General features: G+C 44.3%; 1 protein-coding gene and 1 long non-coding RNA gene across 2 annotated transcripts in view; both read left to right on the forward strand.

Moving 5' to 3' along the window:
- LOC306858928 (uncharacterized protein) overlaps nt 1–5,679 on the forward strand; it is a 41,377-nt gene extending 35,698 nt beyond the window's left edge. Inside the window, exon 5 of the mRNA XM_079399736.1 lies at nt 2,958–5,679. Coding sequence (XP_079255862.1) covers nt 2,958–3,630 — 673 coding nt within the window. The 3' untranslated portion in view covers nt 3,631–5,679. The remainder of the gene's footprint in view (nt 1–2,957) is intronic.
- The window catches only part of LOC306858963, a 1,377,007-nt gene that overhangs the window by 1,346,556 nt on the left and 12,836 nt on the right, over nt 1–17,615 (forward strand). The gene's annotated exons all lie outside the window — the stretch shown is intronic.

Genomic DNA, 17,615 nt, shown 5'->3' on the forward strand with positions numbered 1-17,615 from the left:
GATTAAAATCACAATGGCAGACAATATATAGACAATAATGCTCTGGCCCATGAATGCCTTCCCTCCGCTTGCTTTGCTTCCTATATAGCTCAGATCATCAAATGGGTCAGGGAAGTCAGGTGTTCAGTCCTCCTAGTGGTCCCACTCTGAGGAATCAAACATGGTTCCCCAAATTAGTCCAGCTGCTATCACCAGCCCCTTAGTCAATTTCATTGAGGAAGAACCTCTCTCAAGCGAGAGCTTGGAGGCTGAATTCACCTCACCCTCATATTGTGCTGACTTGGGAATTATCCATAGTCCCTAGGGCCCTGATAGGCCCTCCCTTTGAGCCACTCCAGTTGGCCAAGTTATGTCCCCTATTGCTTAAGACCACCCTCCTTCTTGTGTTAGCATCAGCCAAGCAAGTGGGCGATTTACATGCACCGTCAGTCAGTGCTTCATGCCTTGAGTTTGGACTTAATGACTGTAGAGTCATCCTCTAACCAAGACACAGCTATGTGCCTAAAGTGCTCTCCACTCCATTCAGAGCACAAGTCATCACCCTGTCTTCCTAATTCAGAATAAGAGCAGGGTCCAACCTCACTCTGCCTGGTCCAGGCTCTTAGAGTGTGTGTGGAGCACTCTAGCCACTTCTGGCTTTCAGAGCAGCTCTTTGTTTGCATCAGACGTCACTCTAAAGGGCTGCCAGTCACGAATCTGAGACGGTCTCACAGGATAATTGACACTATTGCCTTGGCTTACAGCTCAGTGGGCTTACAGTGTCCTACCAGAGGAATGGCCTCCTCCAGGCACAGATTTTGTCCACTTAATTGACATAATTCCCCATTTAAGTGGAGAAGATGTTATGTAAGTCCTAGTCTCAGCCTCATTATAACAACAGTTATTGTTCGCGTCCGTTATGGAATAAATTACGCTCAATAACAGCGTCTTGGTGGTAAAAAAAACAACACAGTGTTGTAGCATACAGTTTTACAAACAGAATGAGACCGTCCACGGAAAAAAAAGTCTCAGAAAAGCGGAATATAGTTTATTTGAATTTGGCGCTCCCTCCTGCCAGCTCTGACGCAGGCTATGACGCTGTCATCTGAGCGGGGCGTAACTTAGCGATCTGCTTTATCCATAAAAAAACTGTTTTTTTTTTTTCTTCTACATTTTTTATATGTGTGTGTGTGTATTGTGTGGGGAATGTGGCCGTGTCTGCATGATTATAATATGTATGGACGCACATCAGCGTGTTTATTAGCGACTCTATGACGGCTATCATTGTGATTCATTGATCAGCTATTATTGATTATATGGCCCATCTGTTTGATTATAATCTGAATGGAAGCACATCAGCGTGTGATTACTGACTCTATGACCATGTCTGGCAATATCACTTCATGTCTGGCAATCAGAATACTTCAGTATACATACTATATACAAAGCATTTTTTTCTATTTTTTTTCCTTTTTTATTACTCAAATAATTATTTTTGTATTTTTTAGTGCTCAAATAAATCTGTCTATTATTTTATAATTGAAAAACTATGCAGGAATATGTATAATGACTAAAATAGCTTGTATAATTCTGCAATCCATTTGGTGGTTATTTTTCCTCAAACGGGGGTGGGGGGGGGACTATAAATAGTTTCAGAAAAATATTGCAGGAATCTCATTTTTCATGGTATCTTCTTCAAATTTGAAATATGAACTCATGAGACACGTGGCTTTCGATCCATTACTTTTCTGGATTGCTCCAGGACTTATTTCATGTATTTGTATATGAAATAAAAAAAACATTCAGTGTGGAAAAATATTTTTCAAGGCATGTCAGTGTCTATAACTTTTTATCTTTTTGAGCATTATCAACTCAGGATGATGGATCGTAAAGCCCAGAGTGTCTTCTTTCCAAAGATACCTAATTTGTTTGTGTAAGCACACTTTGTCACGAACTGTTACATTTTAATTTAGGTAGATTATTTTCACCTGCGAGGCCCACAATGGGGGTGAAGGTTAAAACATCAATATAAACCTCTGTTAATTCTCAATAAGATCTTATGTAGTCATCTGACAGAAATAAAATCTGTTTAGTAATAAGTGAATCTGGTGATGCTGTTTGTGGAATTGTTTAATACCCCTCTGCCGAGATCTTGATAGATTTAAAGGAGTGGTTGATTGTGATTTCACTTTTTTAACATTAGTGTGTAATGTTGCTGTTTGAGCATAAACAATATCTGCAAAGTTGCAGCGCTGAAAGTTCAATGCAAGCAAAGATATCGTCTTTTAAAATTGTGGCAGTTTAATGACAATGGCCAGTTTAGATGACGGCATTGTTTACAATACAACCGGAGCACATGCTGAGGTGAGGGGCGGGATGTTTAGACGCACACTAGAGGCAGTTTTGCAAATCATAACACACTGGACCAGCTAATCAATCTAAACTCACTGCATAATTCTGAGGGAGGGGCTTCATAAAAGCAGGAAATGTTCAGCACGTTTATAGGAGAAGAGAAAGAGCGGTGTGGAATAAAGGTAAATTATGTGAAAAATGTTTTTTTTTTTTTTTAAATGAAGCATTAACATATGTTAGACTTCACTGCATAAACACAATCAAGCCTAGAAAAAAAAAAAAAAAACAGTCAACCACCTCTTTAATGTCTTCTTTTATCTTCAGCTGATTTTATCAACTGGAAGTCAGTTATAGTTCTTGTTTCTTTTGTTCATCTTTCCTTCAGGGATTCTGCTTTTTAAGAGGTGTTCATCACTAACAGTCAATCATCACTTAGTTAATGACTTAATTATCTAATAAACTGAGATACTGCTTCAGTGTTAGTTTTTAACACTAGAGTGGATCCCATTACCAACAGTGTTAATATAACACTGGATTTTGCTGTGTACGTTCTTAACCATAACTTTTGCATAGCTTTTGCAGATTATTTCACACTGAATCAGCCTTTTCTGTACCTTTTTTTTCAGTGATGATGACTCCAATGGCTCCCACAAGAGTAACAGCTCGAAGAACACCTTGAAGAAACGCAGGACCTGCTGCTCTTCCTGCTGCCCCAACTGCTGCAAATGCTCCTCCTGCTGCCTCAACTGCTGCAGCTGCTCCTCCTGCTGCCTCAACTGCTGCAGCTGCTCCTCCTGCTGCCTCAACTGCTGCAGCTGCTCCTCATGCTGCCTCAGTTGCTGCAGCTGCTCCTCTTGCTGCCTCAACTGCTGCAGCTCCTCCTGTTGCCTCAACTGCTGCAGCTCCTCCTGTTGCCCCAACTTCTGCAGCTTCTCCTCCTGTATCAACAGCCTCTCCTCCTGTATCAGCAGCTTCTCCTCCTGTATCCGCAGCTTCTACTCCTGCATCCGCAGCTGCTCCTCCTGCATCTGCAGCTGCTCCTCCTGCTGCAGCGGCTCCTCTTGCTGCAAGTGCTCCCCCTGCTGCAGCGGCTCCTCTTGCTGCAAGTGCTCCCCCTGCTGCAGGTGCTCTTCCTGCTGTAAGTGCTCCTCCTGCTGTAAGTGCTCCCCCTGCTGCAAGTGCTCATGCTGCAGCTGCCTCAAATGCTGCTGCTCCTGCTGCTGCCGCTGCCTCAAATGCTGCTGCTCCTGCTGCTGCCGCTGCCTCAAATGCTGCTGCTGCTCCTCCTGCTGCCATTGACACTGTAACCCTAGCTGCGGCAGATAGCTTGGATTTTCACGCATTTGAATTTTGTACCTTCTCAACCATAACCTACGGTGGCCGAGAGAGCTCACCATCCTGCAACTTCAGAAAACACATGCAAATAGAAAAAGCACCAGCAAATCAAGAAAACATCTTCATCGATTTGACAGCAGGTGCTGCAAATGCTCACAACACAAACAAATTGTCTTAGCATCATTTATAAATGTTAATTTGAAGTGAGAAATATGGGGGAGTGGCTTAATTGCATCTGATATATGTCACTTTACTCACAGCTGATTGGTCCAGTTTGGGTTTGCAGTCTCTAACCCAGAATAAAACCTGTTCTGGAGCAGGGTAGCCGTGTAGTGTAAGTTCACCATGGCGATGAAACCCACTCAAAACCAACCCACCTTCTTGAGCCTGAAAACTCAGAAATTGCTCAAACTAAACGCAAACTTACCTGGGTAAAAACTGAAACCGGCTTTGTGCAACAGGCCACTAGTGTTAAATTAACACTCCCAGTGTTTAAATAATACTCATTCAGAGTTTAAAATAGTAACTCAGAACTAGTGTTAAAGTTAATGAGATAATTAGTTGATTAATTGAGTGACAGTTGACCATTAATAAAGAACATCTCCTGTTAACAAGCTGAATCATGGAAGGAAAGAGACAAGAACAGAAAAAAGAGAAACACAAAAACTACAACTGACTTCAGCCACAGCCTTAGATGAAATCGACTGAAATAAAAGAAGACATTAAATCTCTCAAGATCTGATTAAACAACTCCACAAACAGCATTACTTTTTTAACCCTCTGAGTGATGATTATATAAACACTGGGAGTTTTACTGTACAGAAAAGCACCAGCCACCATTCCTGGTGTGGAATTAACAACAACAACAAAAAATCCTTTTGCTTTCTTTTGCTGTACTTCTGGAGACAAACTGTCCTCAATTTTTTCATCTCCTCTTGAATATCTTTTTCCACCTTTTGAAGCAGCTCATTGTTGCAGCAGCTGATCTCTTTTCACTCATTTTTATCTATTTATCACAATCTATGTCAAAGTATCCTGGTGTGTCAATATTTGTGATATGTATTTTTCTTCCATCCATCATCCCATTACTTTTAACAGAATTAGCTGCAGCTATAGGGATGAATACTTATTTTCTAAGAATTGTATTTCCAGCACTGCTTCATTTATATCTTTAAAAAATAACTATAACCAATTCTATAACTATGATGCTATAACTAATTATATCTAATAACACATTTTATGTAATTAATCGTGATTAATCACACCTAAAATTAAAGTTTTTAATGTATTTTATGTACTTTCACATTTAATCTTTAAAATAATGTAGACAGTAACAAAGACAGTATACACTCTTAAAACAAACCTGTTAAAAACAATGTTTTCAACATGTTCTGAGTGTGCTCAGGGACCACACATACTGTTAAATTCAATATAGACAATCAGACAAAAGTGTTAATTTAGTAAACATTAATATGACCTTTTATACATCGAATACAAATGTGTATTACTGAGTAATTATTTAGTTTTAATATAAAATATTGCTAAAATGCTTGATCAGAATACATTTTTATCATAAAATAACATTGACGCCTTAACATGGAATTAATATTATAAAAAAAAAATTCTCAACTTCTTCTCCAATTTACCAACAAACATAAATATACTAATGAACTTGAAAATTGTAGTCAAAGAAATAATCACCACACATAGTTAATTCGTTTACTTACAGCATTGACCTGCTCACAAATCTATTCATCATTAACCAAAAATATATCTAACAAATTAACAAAAAAATGTATCTAGGATTGACATATTGCTGATCACAAAATGATACAATATCTAATGATCAATAGTCCATTAGGTCACCAGTCAGTTTGCCACATCAGATTCTTTGGTTCTGATGACATTCAAAGAAAATATTTTACTTTTGAAACTTTCATGAATATAAGTGCACATTCTTTGTGTATATTATGTGTATAATTTCAAATAAAGATTCTCCTCTTTCTGCTTGTTACGTTCCCTGGCGTTATTAAACCGTCAATATCCAGAGCAGGAATTACTGAGAATAGCCAACATCATACATACAGATCTGGTGTATGATCTGCAAGACCGAATTGCATTTCATGATGTTTCTAAATTCAAATCACATCTAGACCTAAAAATACTCATCTTTCACAGATCGTGTTTGGGTAAATTGGAGGTTTATAAAAACACATATGAGCCACATCCCAAGTTCATTTATATCTCCACGATGACCATTACTATAAGATAAAAAATGTGGTTGTTCATAGGGTACCTGGATGTTTGTGATTTCTGCTATCACAGGTTTAAGGATTGTAGTTCCCATTATTGTAAATTTACATGCAACATGTGCAATTGTTAAGGAAGCAGACTCACACAAAGCATCAGATGTTAACAGAATGAGTTTATTGACTGGGATGCTGAGGTTGGAGAGAAGCAGGTGAGTAATACATCCAATGGATGAGTTGTAGTAGAGAATGGAGGTTAATGGGTTATATATTCTTGACAGGAACTCGTGGACGACAGATGATACACACACCTCACTCTTGATGGATCTTGTAAGAAGCAGGCTGGAGATTTCTGACGAGGAACAGAGGAGCGGACACAGATGAGGATACAAGAGGTAAGTAATCTTCAAGGAGGTAAGTAGCTGGTAAGCATAGAGAGTCCACTTATCGTGCAAATGAGACCGGACACTGAGTGCTGTGAGGTGTGTGTGTGTTTGTAGCGGTGGTGATGAGGTATGAATGATGTGCAGGTGTCCTCAATTAGTATTCTGGTGAGGGTGTGCGCTGTGATTGGTTGACGTGAGAGCCTGGCCGATCTGTAACATCCGATACATAAAACATCGGATATCCGAAGGTCGGCTGTCATCTTGCGCCTGCGCACTGCCCGCTGGAGTTGATGATGAGCCACATCCCAGACCCTCTTGCTCTATCGGAACCAGTAGTCGACAGATGGTACGTCCAAGGGTTCCCCTGACCAGGGGAACAGGGGTGGCTGGTAGCCGAGTACGCACTGGAAGAAAGTGAGTCCAGTGGAAGGCTGATGCAGGGAGTTTTCGGCGTACTCGGCCCAGACAATAAACTGGTTCCAAGATTCCTGGTGGCCATAGCAGTAGGTTCGCAGGAAGCGTTCAATCTCCTGGATCTTCCTTTCCGTCTGCCCATTCGTCTGGGGGTGGTATCCTGATGAGAGGCTTATGGTCACACTTAGGAGTGAGAAGAAAGCTTTCCATACCCGAGAAATAAATTGAGGTCCTCGGTCCGATACAATGTCCTCAGGATTGCCGTAATACCTGAAGATATAGTTAAACATTATCTCAGCTGTCTCCATTGCAGTGTGTCGGCCTTTGAAGGGAAGAAGACGGCAGGACTTGGAGAAGCGGTCAGTTAGCACTAATATACAGGTATTACCATCCAAAGCTGGCAGATCCGTGATGAAGTCCACTTTGGAAGTCCATTTTGGAGATGGCGCAGTCAGCGCAGCCCTGGACGAACCTTCTCACATCCCTAGCCATGCGAGAGAGTGCTGTTGGCCCCAGGGTGGCCAGTGCCCAGAGATGAATGAGCCGAATGAATGAGGGATGTGCATTGAGTTCTGGGGACATATTGTAAGCCAGGTGGACAGCCCGGCGGAGTGGTTGTGGAAGAACTGGCGGAGTTATCAGCATCGGGATTCCATTGGATGGGGCTGACAATGATCTTGGCTGGAAGGATGGGTTCTGGTTTCTCTTCACTCTCGTGGGGAGTATAAAGATGGGATAGAGCGTCGACTTTGATGTTCTTAGGTCCAGGACAGTAGAAACAGGTGAAGAAAAGTGCCCATCGAGCCTGGCGTGGGTTGAGCCAATTGGCGTCACGTAGGTATTGTAGGTTCTTGTGATCTGTGACTACTGTGAATGGATGTTGAGCACCTTCCAACCAATGCTTCTACTCTTCCAAGGCTAGTTTAATGGCCAGAAGTTCTCTATTTCCGATATCATAATTTCTTTCCGCCGGGCTGAGCATAAGTGAAAAGAAGGCACATGGATGGAGTTTGGCTGGGTTCCTCTACTGCTGAGAAAGGATGGCTCCAACTCCGGAGGTAGATGCATCAACTTCCACAACAAATGGTTTCTGGGGGTCTGGATGAATAAGGATAGGAGCGCTGATGAATGCTTCCTTTAAACTTTCGAAGGCATCAGCGGCAGCCGGTGGCCAGGACAGAGACTTCGGCTTATTGCGTAACAGACTGGTAAGAGGGCTGGAGATGTTACTATAATCTTGAATGAATCTCCGATAGAAATTGGAGAACCCCAGGAATCGTTGAAGTTCCTTGATGGTGGTAGGAATTGGCCAGTTCTTGATGGCTTCTACCGTCCCCTTGTCCATTCGGATGCCATTACTATCGATGTTGTATCCAAGGAAATGCACTGAGGATTGGTGTAATGAACATTTCTCCGCTTTGAGGAAGAGGTGGAAATCTCTCAGGCGTTGCAGGACCTCCGCAACGTGGTGGCGATGTTTGGCCATACTCCGAGAGTAGATGAGGATATCATCGATGTAGATGAGGACTAACCGATGGAGATACTCTTGGAGTACCTCATGCATAAAGCCCTGAAATACGGAGGGGGCGTTGACAAGGCCATATGGCATAACGAGATACTCATAGTGGAGGTAGGAGTCACAAACGCTGTCTTCCACTCGTCCCCCTCACGTATTCAGATGAGGTTATAGGTGCTGTGGAGGTCCAACTTGGTGAAGATAGTGGCTTCACGAAGATGTTCCATGGCCACTGGGACGAGAGGAAGGGGATAGCGGAATTTCACAGTTATTTCGTTGAGTGCCCTGTAGTCGATGCAAGGCCGCAAGCCTCCGTCCTTCTTGGCCACAAAAAGGAAACTCGAAGCCGCAGGGGACATTGAAGGTCAGATGTAGCTTTGCTTTAAAGCCTCCTCGATGTACTCCTCCATGGCCTTCTGTTCCGGAAGTGAGAGTGGATAAATCCTTCCGTGGACAAGGTCAATAGCACAGTCCCATGGCCAATGAGGTGATAATTGGGCTGCCTTCTTCGGGCAAAATACATCTCTGAAGGAGGCATAACAGGCAGGAATGTCAATGGCTTGTTTCTCAATCGGGCTCTCGATGGAAGTGGAGTTCAGAGTCAGGTTGTTGGTAGAGTGAGACGAAGGATGAGGTAAGCCTGGAAAACAGTTGGGAAAACATTGCTTGCCCCACTTCAGGACTTCACCCGAGCGCCAGGAAAATTGCGGTTTACGCTGTACAAACCAGGGCCGCCCCAGTATGATGTCGGTTGTAGCTCCCTCCAGAACCTGTAGATGGATAATTTCTTCATGCAGCAAACCAATTCTTATTTTAACAGGACCCGCTCTGAGTCTAACATTCCCTCAAGTGAGTGGTTTGCCAGTCACCGAGTGGACCTGGTAAGAGGTTTCATTTTGGGTAGTCGGAATACTGAGCTGGCGCAGAGGTCCCCAGATATGAAGTTCCCAGCGGAACCCGAGTCGAGGAGGGCATGGACTTGAGAGATGAAGACAGTAAGCCTCACAGTGGCAGATAGAGGTTTCATGTTTTGGACGGCCGGGTTAATGGCACTCACCAGAACTCGTGGAGGTTGACCTGGACAAGCGGAGATAATGTGCCCCTCGGCGCCACAATAAAGGCATAATCCTAGCCTGATTCTTCTCTGCCGTTCTGTGAAGGACAGTTGCATGGAGTCAGTCTGCATAGGTTCGTTCTCTGGTTCTGGAGGGCTAAGTGGGGCTGATTGGCGAGTAAATGGAGTGCAACGGGTTAATTGAGGCTGTTTTTCAAAGCATGAATGCATTCGTGTAGCACATCATATTGAGAGTTGGATGAGCTGTTCCAAACCACAGGAATCATCATATGCGGTCAATTGCAAGTGCAATCTGGGTTCTAACCCTTGGCGATACGTGGTAAGAAGAGAGCGTTCGTTCCAACCACTGGCGGCTGCTAAGGTGCGGAACTGGAGAGCGTAGTCATTGATGGATCGAGACCCCTGGCAAAGATGGTATAGTTGATCGCTTATGGAGGGATCGCCAGTGGATTGACCGAAAACATCTCGGAAAAGGGCCATAAACTGGGTGAATGATTGTGTGACCGCACCAGACTGGGACCATATGGTTTCTGCCCATTGTAACGCTCTGCCAGACAATACGGATATTAAGAAGGCGATCTTTGATCTCTCAGTGGGGTACAGATGCGGCTGCATCTCTAGCACCAAGGAACATTGAAGGATGAACCCGTTGCACTCCTTTGCCACACCTGAGAAGGGCGCTGCTTTGGTCATGGGACTGGAGATCGTGGTGGTTGTTGGTGCAGAGGTGATCGAATATGTTGGTGAAGGTGCGGGATTAAGAACCCGTTTCAATGAATCCACAATCCTGACATATCGCCCCCCCTCCCGGAAGGTGCGTCCTCGCACCGTAGAAACATCCAAAGTGGAGGGGCGTGTGGGAACTAGGGAGGCGGCTCAAGAGGAAGACAGACACCCGGGAGAGGGCCGGCAGACAGAGACCAGGGAGGCGACGGAGGAAGGAGGAGCCAGGGAAGAGACAGGAGGGACCTGGAGCAGGAGGCGCTCAGCTAGGCCCAAGCCACAGCCATGAAGATGGCCCACGGTGTAGCCGACGGAGGGAGGAGCCATGGAGGAGGGATGGCCGCCGACTCCAGGGGGCCGACCAACGGCGGCGGAGCAGGTGGTGGAGGAGCCTGAGGCGGAGACGGAGAGCCAACGAGCCAGGGGGATGCCGAGGATCCGGGGGGGCTAGGGTGGAGCTGAGGTCTCTGGCGGCCGAGGCGGAGACCCGGAGATCCGCAGCGGAGCCGGATCGACTGAGGACCCAGGTGGAGCTGAAGGGAGGAAGGAACCCAACGGAGCCAGTGGGACAGAGCGACGAGGCGCAGCTGGAGGAGAGGAGTCCTGAGGTGATGGCGGGTCGACGCACGACCAAGGCGGAGCCGGAGGGATGAGGTAGCCCGGTGGAGCTGGTGGATCGAGGGGTGACGGTGGAGGCGAGGGAGCTAGGAGCCGAGGTGGAGCCACTACGGTCTACGGGCCGAGACAGAGTCTGGGCTTCGGAGGCTGGAGGCGGAGGTGAGGGATACTCCAGCCCTGGCGACGCTGGAGGATGGCAGACCCACGGGGCTCGCACCGCTGTCGTCTGGGGGCTGCCCAGTCCCAGATCTCTCCTCAGCTCACCCTCAGTCGCGGTGCAGGGGGCGGAGCTCCACTCCGCGCTCACACCGTCCACGGCTTGCTCCCTCGTGGTGGGCACTGATGCCGGCTCTCGCACCTGGTCTGACGGGTTGGGCTCAACTTCCAGGGCGATCATCCGCTCAAGCGCTCGGCTTCGCGCTGGCTCGTAGATCGCGGTGGTAAATGGCTCTCCATCATTGGTGGGCTCGGGCTGGTGCTCCGCACCGCGGGGAGATGGTGGGCTGGGCTCTGGGTCTGGAATGGATCTGGCGAGTTCATCCTCAGGGGAGACTGTGAGGGGCGATCCGTTTCTCGGCAGAATCTACTCCACAAAGGCAGCGAAAATCCTCTCGAGGACCATCGTTGGACGACAGCACTCTGCTCATTCTTTCATGGAAGCCTGAACTGTGCAGAGCGTGTCGTCCGGGTAGCTGGTGGTGTTAGTTAACATCAAGAACAGTCTTGTATGGTCCTCGAGAGATCGGTCCCCCTGCTCCAGCAGGAGGAGGAGGAATTCGGGCCGGACAAAGGGATCCATGGGGCACAACGGAAATAAAAAACACAGAAAACACTGAAAACAAAACGGAGGGTACAAACGGAGGTAACGGTTTAGGTCGGTTATTCTGTCACACTTCTCTAGGAAGCAAGGAACCAGGAACAATGGAGCGAGGAGTACTTTCGAAACATGATCTTTAATGTCAAAACACGTAGGGAACACAGGGAAAAGACGTTCAGAGGCAGGGAAACACAGGGCTTATGAACACAGGATAATTGGGGAAGACGACGAGACACACCTGGATCAAATGAACACAATCAACATGAGGGAAAAACTGGGTCACAGGGGAGCAAAACACACACAAGACAGTCCACAATCCTGACAACCGTTTTGTCAAACATTTCCAATTTAAAAATTAGCTTATTTTAAATTTATTGCACACAATTCTTCAGGTTTTGATTCTTTTTATATTGTTGGAGTATTTTACGAGCCAAGGACTAGCGCCAAAAATTATACTCTAGAATGTAGACTCATTTTCATGTATGATCACGCATTTAAGCAGAGATATATAGACAGTTATAGCTTCTTGCCAATGAAATTGTCAAAAATAACATCTGCTTTAAACCTAAACACAAGTGAAAAGGTTTCTATCCTCATCATTTTAATTGTTTGGAGAATACAAACTATGTCGGTCCGTATCCATCTAAAGAATATTATGGATATCAGACAATGTCTAATTTTGACCGTATGAAGTTTGGCTTATGGTAAGAGACTGTTGCATGTGAAGTGTTTGACTTCAAAAAAGAGCTTGGAATGTATTGTAAGAACAATGTGTTTTATTATGACATGCTTGCATGAAATACAGGAAGGAGTTTATCGAGTGCACAAAAGTGGATCCATTCGATGTATAACACTTCCCAGGTGTGCCATGAAGGTGTTCAAAACACTTTTTTTAACCAAAGACACCATATTTCTAACGCACAAAAATGCATACATTAATCAATACAAAGGTTACTCAACCCCATCCATGGAATGGTTGGCATACATTAAAGCAACCTGAGACGTTGATGTTCATCACGCTTTAAATCACAGTAAAGTCAAATTTGGACCCTAACACATGGATGGTTATTATGGACTTAATAACGGTGATAGAATAGCATTGGAATTTTTAGGGTGTTTTTGGCACATGCATTGTTGTTGCTTTAATCCTAACGATTTACACCCATTATCAAAAATACCTTTTGGGGTGCTCAGAAGGCAGTCTGATAATAAGATGGAGATTTTGCGTAATACTTTTGATCTGAAGGTGGATCAGATTTGGAAGTGTCAGTGGGAGAAAGCCAGATAAAAGGATTCGGTAACGCTTTAGATTACAACCCGCAAAGAACTACGCAAGTATCCTGAATTTACAGTCTACGTTTCTGTAATTATAGTGTACCTATAAAGAATGTACCATAATAAAACTTTGTGCACAATACATATGAGTATTTGTTTCTGATTCCCTGCTTGCAACAGTCAATTTAACGATCTCGATCTTGTTACATGCTCTGAGTAGTACTGTACCTTAAAAAAAGGGGTATTTCTCTTACCCTAGAAATTAAGATTCCTTTGAATTCATAATCAATACTGAGCATTCACTAGACGACCTGATCAATTGACTATACTGTAAACTCTGCTTTATCAAGCTAATTCTATTAATTTATCCAAATATTATTATTAATTATAAAGAGTTATGATTAATTAAGCCAGTGCACTGAACGCTCTTTGTTTATATGTGGCATTGTTTACGAATAGATTAAATGAAACGGGACAAAGTTAATCTTGACAAACTATATATCATTCTGAAGGTCTAAGCCTCAAGCATCGACGACAGATCGCTGTTTTTTGATTGAAAGCTTATAAGGAATGTATTTGCTAAATTTGTGTAAGCAGTACACATCAAAACATGCAGAATAAAAAAGCAGTACGTACTGTTATCATTGTAATAACGAGTCACAAATGCATCCACTGCTGAAATCCCGGTTTAGTTAGAAAGGCAAGAGTCCACAGAACAACATCCCATCGAGCACTTTTAGTCCAACAAAACAATAACGTTGTAATGAGGATGCATATTCCTTTGTTTACATTTAATTTCTTCTTTCACTTTCTATTGTTTGTGTCCGTTATGGAACAAATTACACTCAAAAACAGCGTCTTGGTGGTAAAAAAAAACAACAACAACACTGTGTTGTAGCATACAGTGTTACAAACAGACACGGACACTGCAGACACGGATTTCGTCACACACAGAACCGTTCGCATTTGAACCTCCGCATTCCTAACCAAGGTTGCCAGGTTTTCACAACAGAACCCACCCAATTGCTACTCAAATCTAGCCCAATCGCGTTTCTAGGAGGGTTCCCCGGTAAAAAAATTCCCTGGGAAAACCGCGGACTGAACACTGTTCCTAACCCAGGACCGTCTGGTTACTTTTATTACTGATATCAACCCAAATTGGGTCGTGTTTATAAAGTAGTCCTACACAGTGTACGTTTTTGCTAAATCTCTTGCAAATATAAGATTGTTGTATAGCCTACATACACTGTAATATTAGAATAGGTACCACTTGGTTTCAAAATACTTACAGTAGAAATAATTTGTAATTTTGCAGTTTATTACCCCTTTATTCGTCAAACTTCACATATTATTCCCTTATACCTACACGGAGGTACTGAATAGGTACACTTTAATTACAAAAAGTTACACTGTAAATTCTGTTTACTTACGCAGTGCGTTGTAATCTAAAGCGTTACCAACTATTCTGATGTGAGAGCGTTTATGGCTAATTATGTAACACCTGTTCGGCTTAATCCCCGAGATACTATCTTTGGTAGATGCACAAAAATTCAGCGAGGGTGAACGCATTTCTTATCTCGATGTAACATCACTATATCCTTACGTGCAGTCCCGTAAAACTTACCTAATTGGCCATCCTGAGATCATTTTAAAAGATTTTGAACTGGTCAAATCATATTTTGGTCTTATTAAATGCACTCTACTTCCACTGCGTAAGCTGCTGCATCCAGATTCTACCTTTCAGGTCTTCAGGGAAATTATTGTTCCCTTTGTGTCGTACCTGTGCTGAAAATCATCTCCCTGATGGCAGCAGACTGAAGAAGCTGTGTCTCGGGTGGGTGGGATCACCTGCAATGCGGAGGGCTTTGCGGGTGAGACGGGTGCTGTAAATGTCCTGGAGGGAGGGGAGAGAGACACCAACGATCTTCTCACCTGCTCTCACTATGCGTTGAAGTGACTTGCGGCAGGATGCGTTGCAAGCGCCATACCACATAGTGATGCAGCTAGTCAGGATGCTCTCGATGGTGCCTCTGTAGAAGGTGCACATGATGGGGGCCGGGGCTCTAGCTCTTCTAAATTTGCGGAGGAAGTAGAGACGCTGCTGTGCTTTCTTGGCCAGTGCTACAGTGTTGTTAGTCCAGGAGAGGTCCTCTGTGATGTGCACACCCAGGAACTTGGTGCTGCTCACTCTCTCCACAGTCGCACCGTTGATGGTCAGAGGGGCATGCTGATTGTGTACTCTCCATTCAGAGAGAGATTGTTGTCACTGCACCACCCGGCCAGGCGGCTCACCTCGCTCCTGTAGTTTGTCTCATCTCTGTTGCTGATGAGACCCACCACAGTCGTGTCAGCCGCAAACTTAATGAAAAGGTTGGAGTTGTGTGACGGTGTGCAGTCGTGGGTCAGCAGAGTGAAGAGGAGGGGGCTCAGCACACATCCTTGGGGGGCCCCAGTGTTCAGTGTGATGGTGCTGGATGTGTTAATGCCTGAGGTCTCCTGGTCAGGAAGTCCAACAGCCAGTTGCACAGAGAGGTGTTGAGCCCCAGCTGGACCAGTTTGTGAGTGAGCTGTTGAGGGATGATTGTGTTGAATGCTGAACTGAAGTCTATGAACAGCATCCTGACATAGGAGTCTTTTTTCTCCAGATGTGTGAGGGCTGGGTGGAGGGCAGTGGTGATGGCATCATCGGTCGAGCGGTTGGACCTATATGCAAACTGGAAGGGGTCCAGGGAGGGGGGGGAGGACAGACTTGATGTGGTGCATGACTAGCCGTTCAAAGCACTTCATGAGAATAGGAGTGAGTACTATTGGACGGTAGTCATTGAAGCAGGATGGAGATGACTTCTTCGGGACTGGAATGATGGTGGTAGCTTTGAAGCATGTGGGGACAACGGCCTGATTTAGCGAGATGTTGAAGATGTCTGTGAAGACATCAGTGAGTTCCACTGCACAGTCTCTCAGTACATGCCCAGGAATGTTGTCAGGACCCGGAGCTTTGCGTGCATTGATCCTGCTGAGGGATCTCCTCACACTGTCCGGGGACAGCGTCATCACCTGGTCGCCGAGAGGAGGTGTAGTCTTCTGTGCAGTGGTGCTGTTTTGTGCCTCAAAGCGAGCAAAGAAGGCATTCAGCTCGTTCAGCAGGGGGATGGTGCTGTCACAAGTCTGTGGCGGGGGCTCGTAGTCCGTAATGGTCTGTATCCCCTGCCACAGGCTCCGAGTGTCTCTGCTGTCGCTGAAACTATGGGCTATCCTCCTGGAGTACTGTCTCTTGGCCTCTATGATGCCGCGGGAAAGGTTGGCCCTAGCTGTCTTCAGGCCCTCCTCATCTCCAGCTCTAAAGGCAGCGTTCCGAGCCTTCAGAAGTCTGTAGACCTCGCCTGTCATCCACGGCTTCTGGTTGGCCCTGACAGTGATGGACTTTGTGACCGTTACATCATCAGTGCACTTGGTGATGTAGGCAGTGACAGTCTCTGAGTACTCTTGGAGGTCTGTAGTGTTGTTATATGTGGCAGCCTGTTTAATGTGTGTGCTTGAGCGTGGAATATATTAAGGCTCATTATGGATTAGTAGACTTAATTTAATATAAACTAGTTGAATAATGACATAGTCATTTATGGCTGCACCCGAATACAGAATACTAGAAATACTAGAAAAATATAAAAAAACGAATATCAAAGTTTTTAAAGCATTTTGTATGTTTGCATAGGCTAGTCAGATAAATTCTGCTTTCAGAATGGTCACGTCCATAACGGAGAAATGTCATATCCATAATGCTTTTCCTCTGAAACACAAAAATTAAAATAAAATTTATATTTTATGTTTTGTGAATTGTCAACCCTTCTCTATTCTGCAGATATTGTTGCTTTTTTGTGCATTGTAAATCCCCGAAAGTCTACAAAATCCTTCCAAAAAATGTCTCTCAAAACCTCTGGTATTTTTTTTTGTCATGTCTATAACCCATTGATGTCCCAAATATAAAATATAAAACACGTTCATAGACAGTTACTTTTCTGATGTCTGGACTCTATTTTCAGGGGTGTAGCGTATGCTTAAGATCATTGATGGGTGTTTACACTTCATGGCTTAAGAGACCCTTTTAGCCTTTTGACATCTGCATATAACTCACAGACCTGGCCCCACATTCTAACTTTATATGGGCGCTAAATGGCCAAGGGTTGTCCCCCACTATCAAGAAGAGGCTAAACAGATTGACTATTTTTTCTCTCCATCGGACTTCAAACAAATTCCAAAGAGAACTAAATGACCCTCAGTACCAGGCCTGGCTGACCAGTGGACTACCCCCCATGATTACAAGATATATAACACACACACACACACACACACACACACACGTAGAGACATTTTCTTTATTTAGACCATAATTAATCAGTTACAAAGGTATCTGGTATATGCATGTGTTGTTTGTATGTTTCCTAATTATATTAGCCTAGTGACCATTCGTTATTTGTATTAGTAAGATCTAAACACTCATATTCAGGTGTATGAATGTATTTCTGGTTTAATATATGTTAGATGTCTCTTTCTTGATATCAAAATGATCTGCTCTTTATTTCTCAAACAATGATGTACACTGTGACCTCGTGAAATGCATCATACTATTTTTACTGTACTGTTGGAAGAATTACACTGATTGAGCAGGACAGTCATAAAACATGCAAATGAGATGCATGTGGAACAAAGAAACACTTTCCCGCTGAAACTATTTGCCTTGCTATTGGTCAAACTGACCAAAATGGGTGTTACAGGGAAACCAGATAAAACTTCTCCCACACCCAAAAAGGCGAGTTCTTCTCTTTACCTTCGCTGCCCTGGAGACACACATCACCGTGGAAACCTTGCGACTCCCCTTTCG

This window comes from Barbus barbus, assembly GCF_936440315.1.
Source record: "Barbus barbus genome assembly, chromosome: 39".
Lineage (NCBI taxonomy): Eukaryota > Metazoa > Chordata > Actinopteri > Cypriniformes > Cyprinidae > Barbus > Barbus barbus.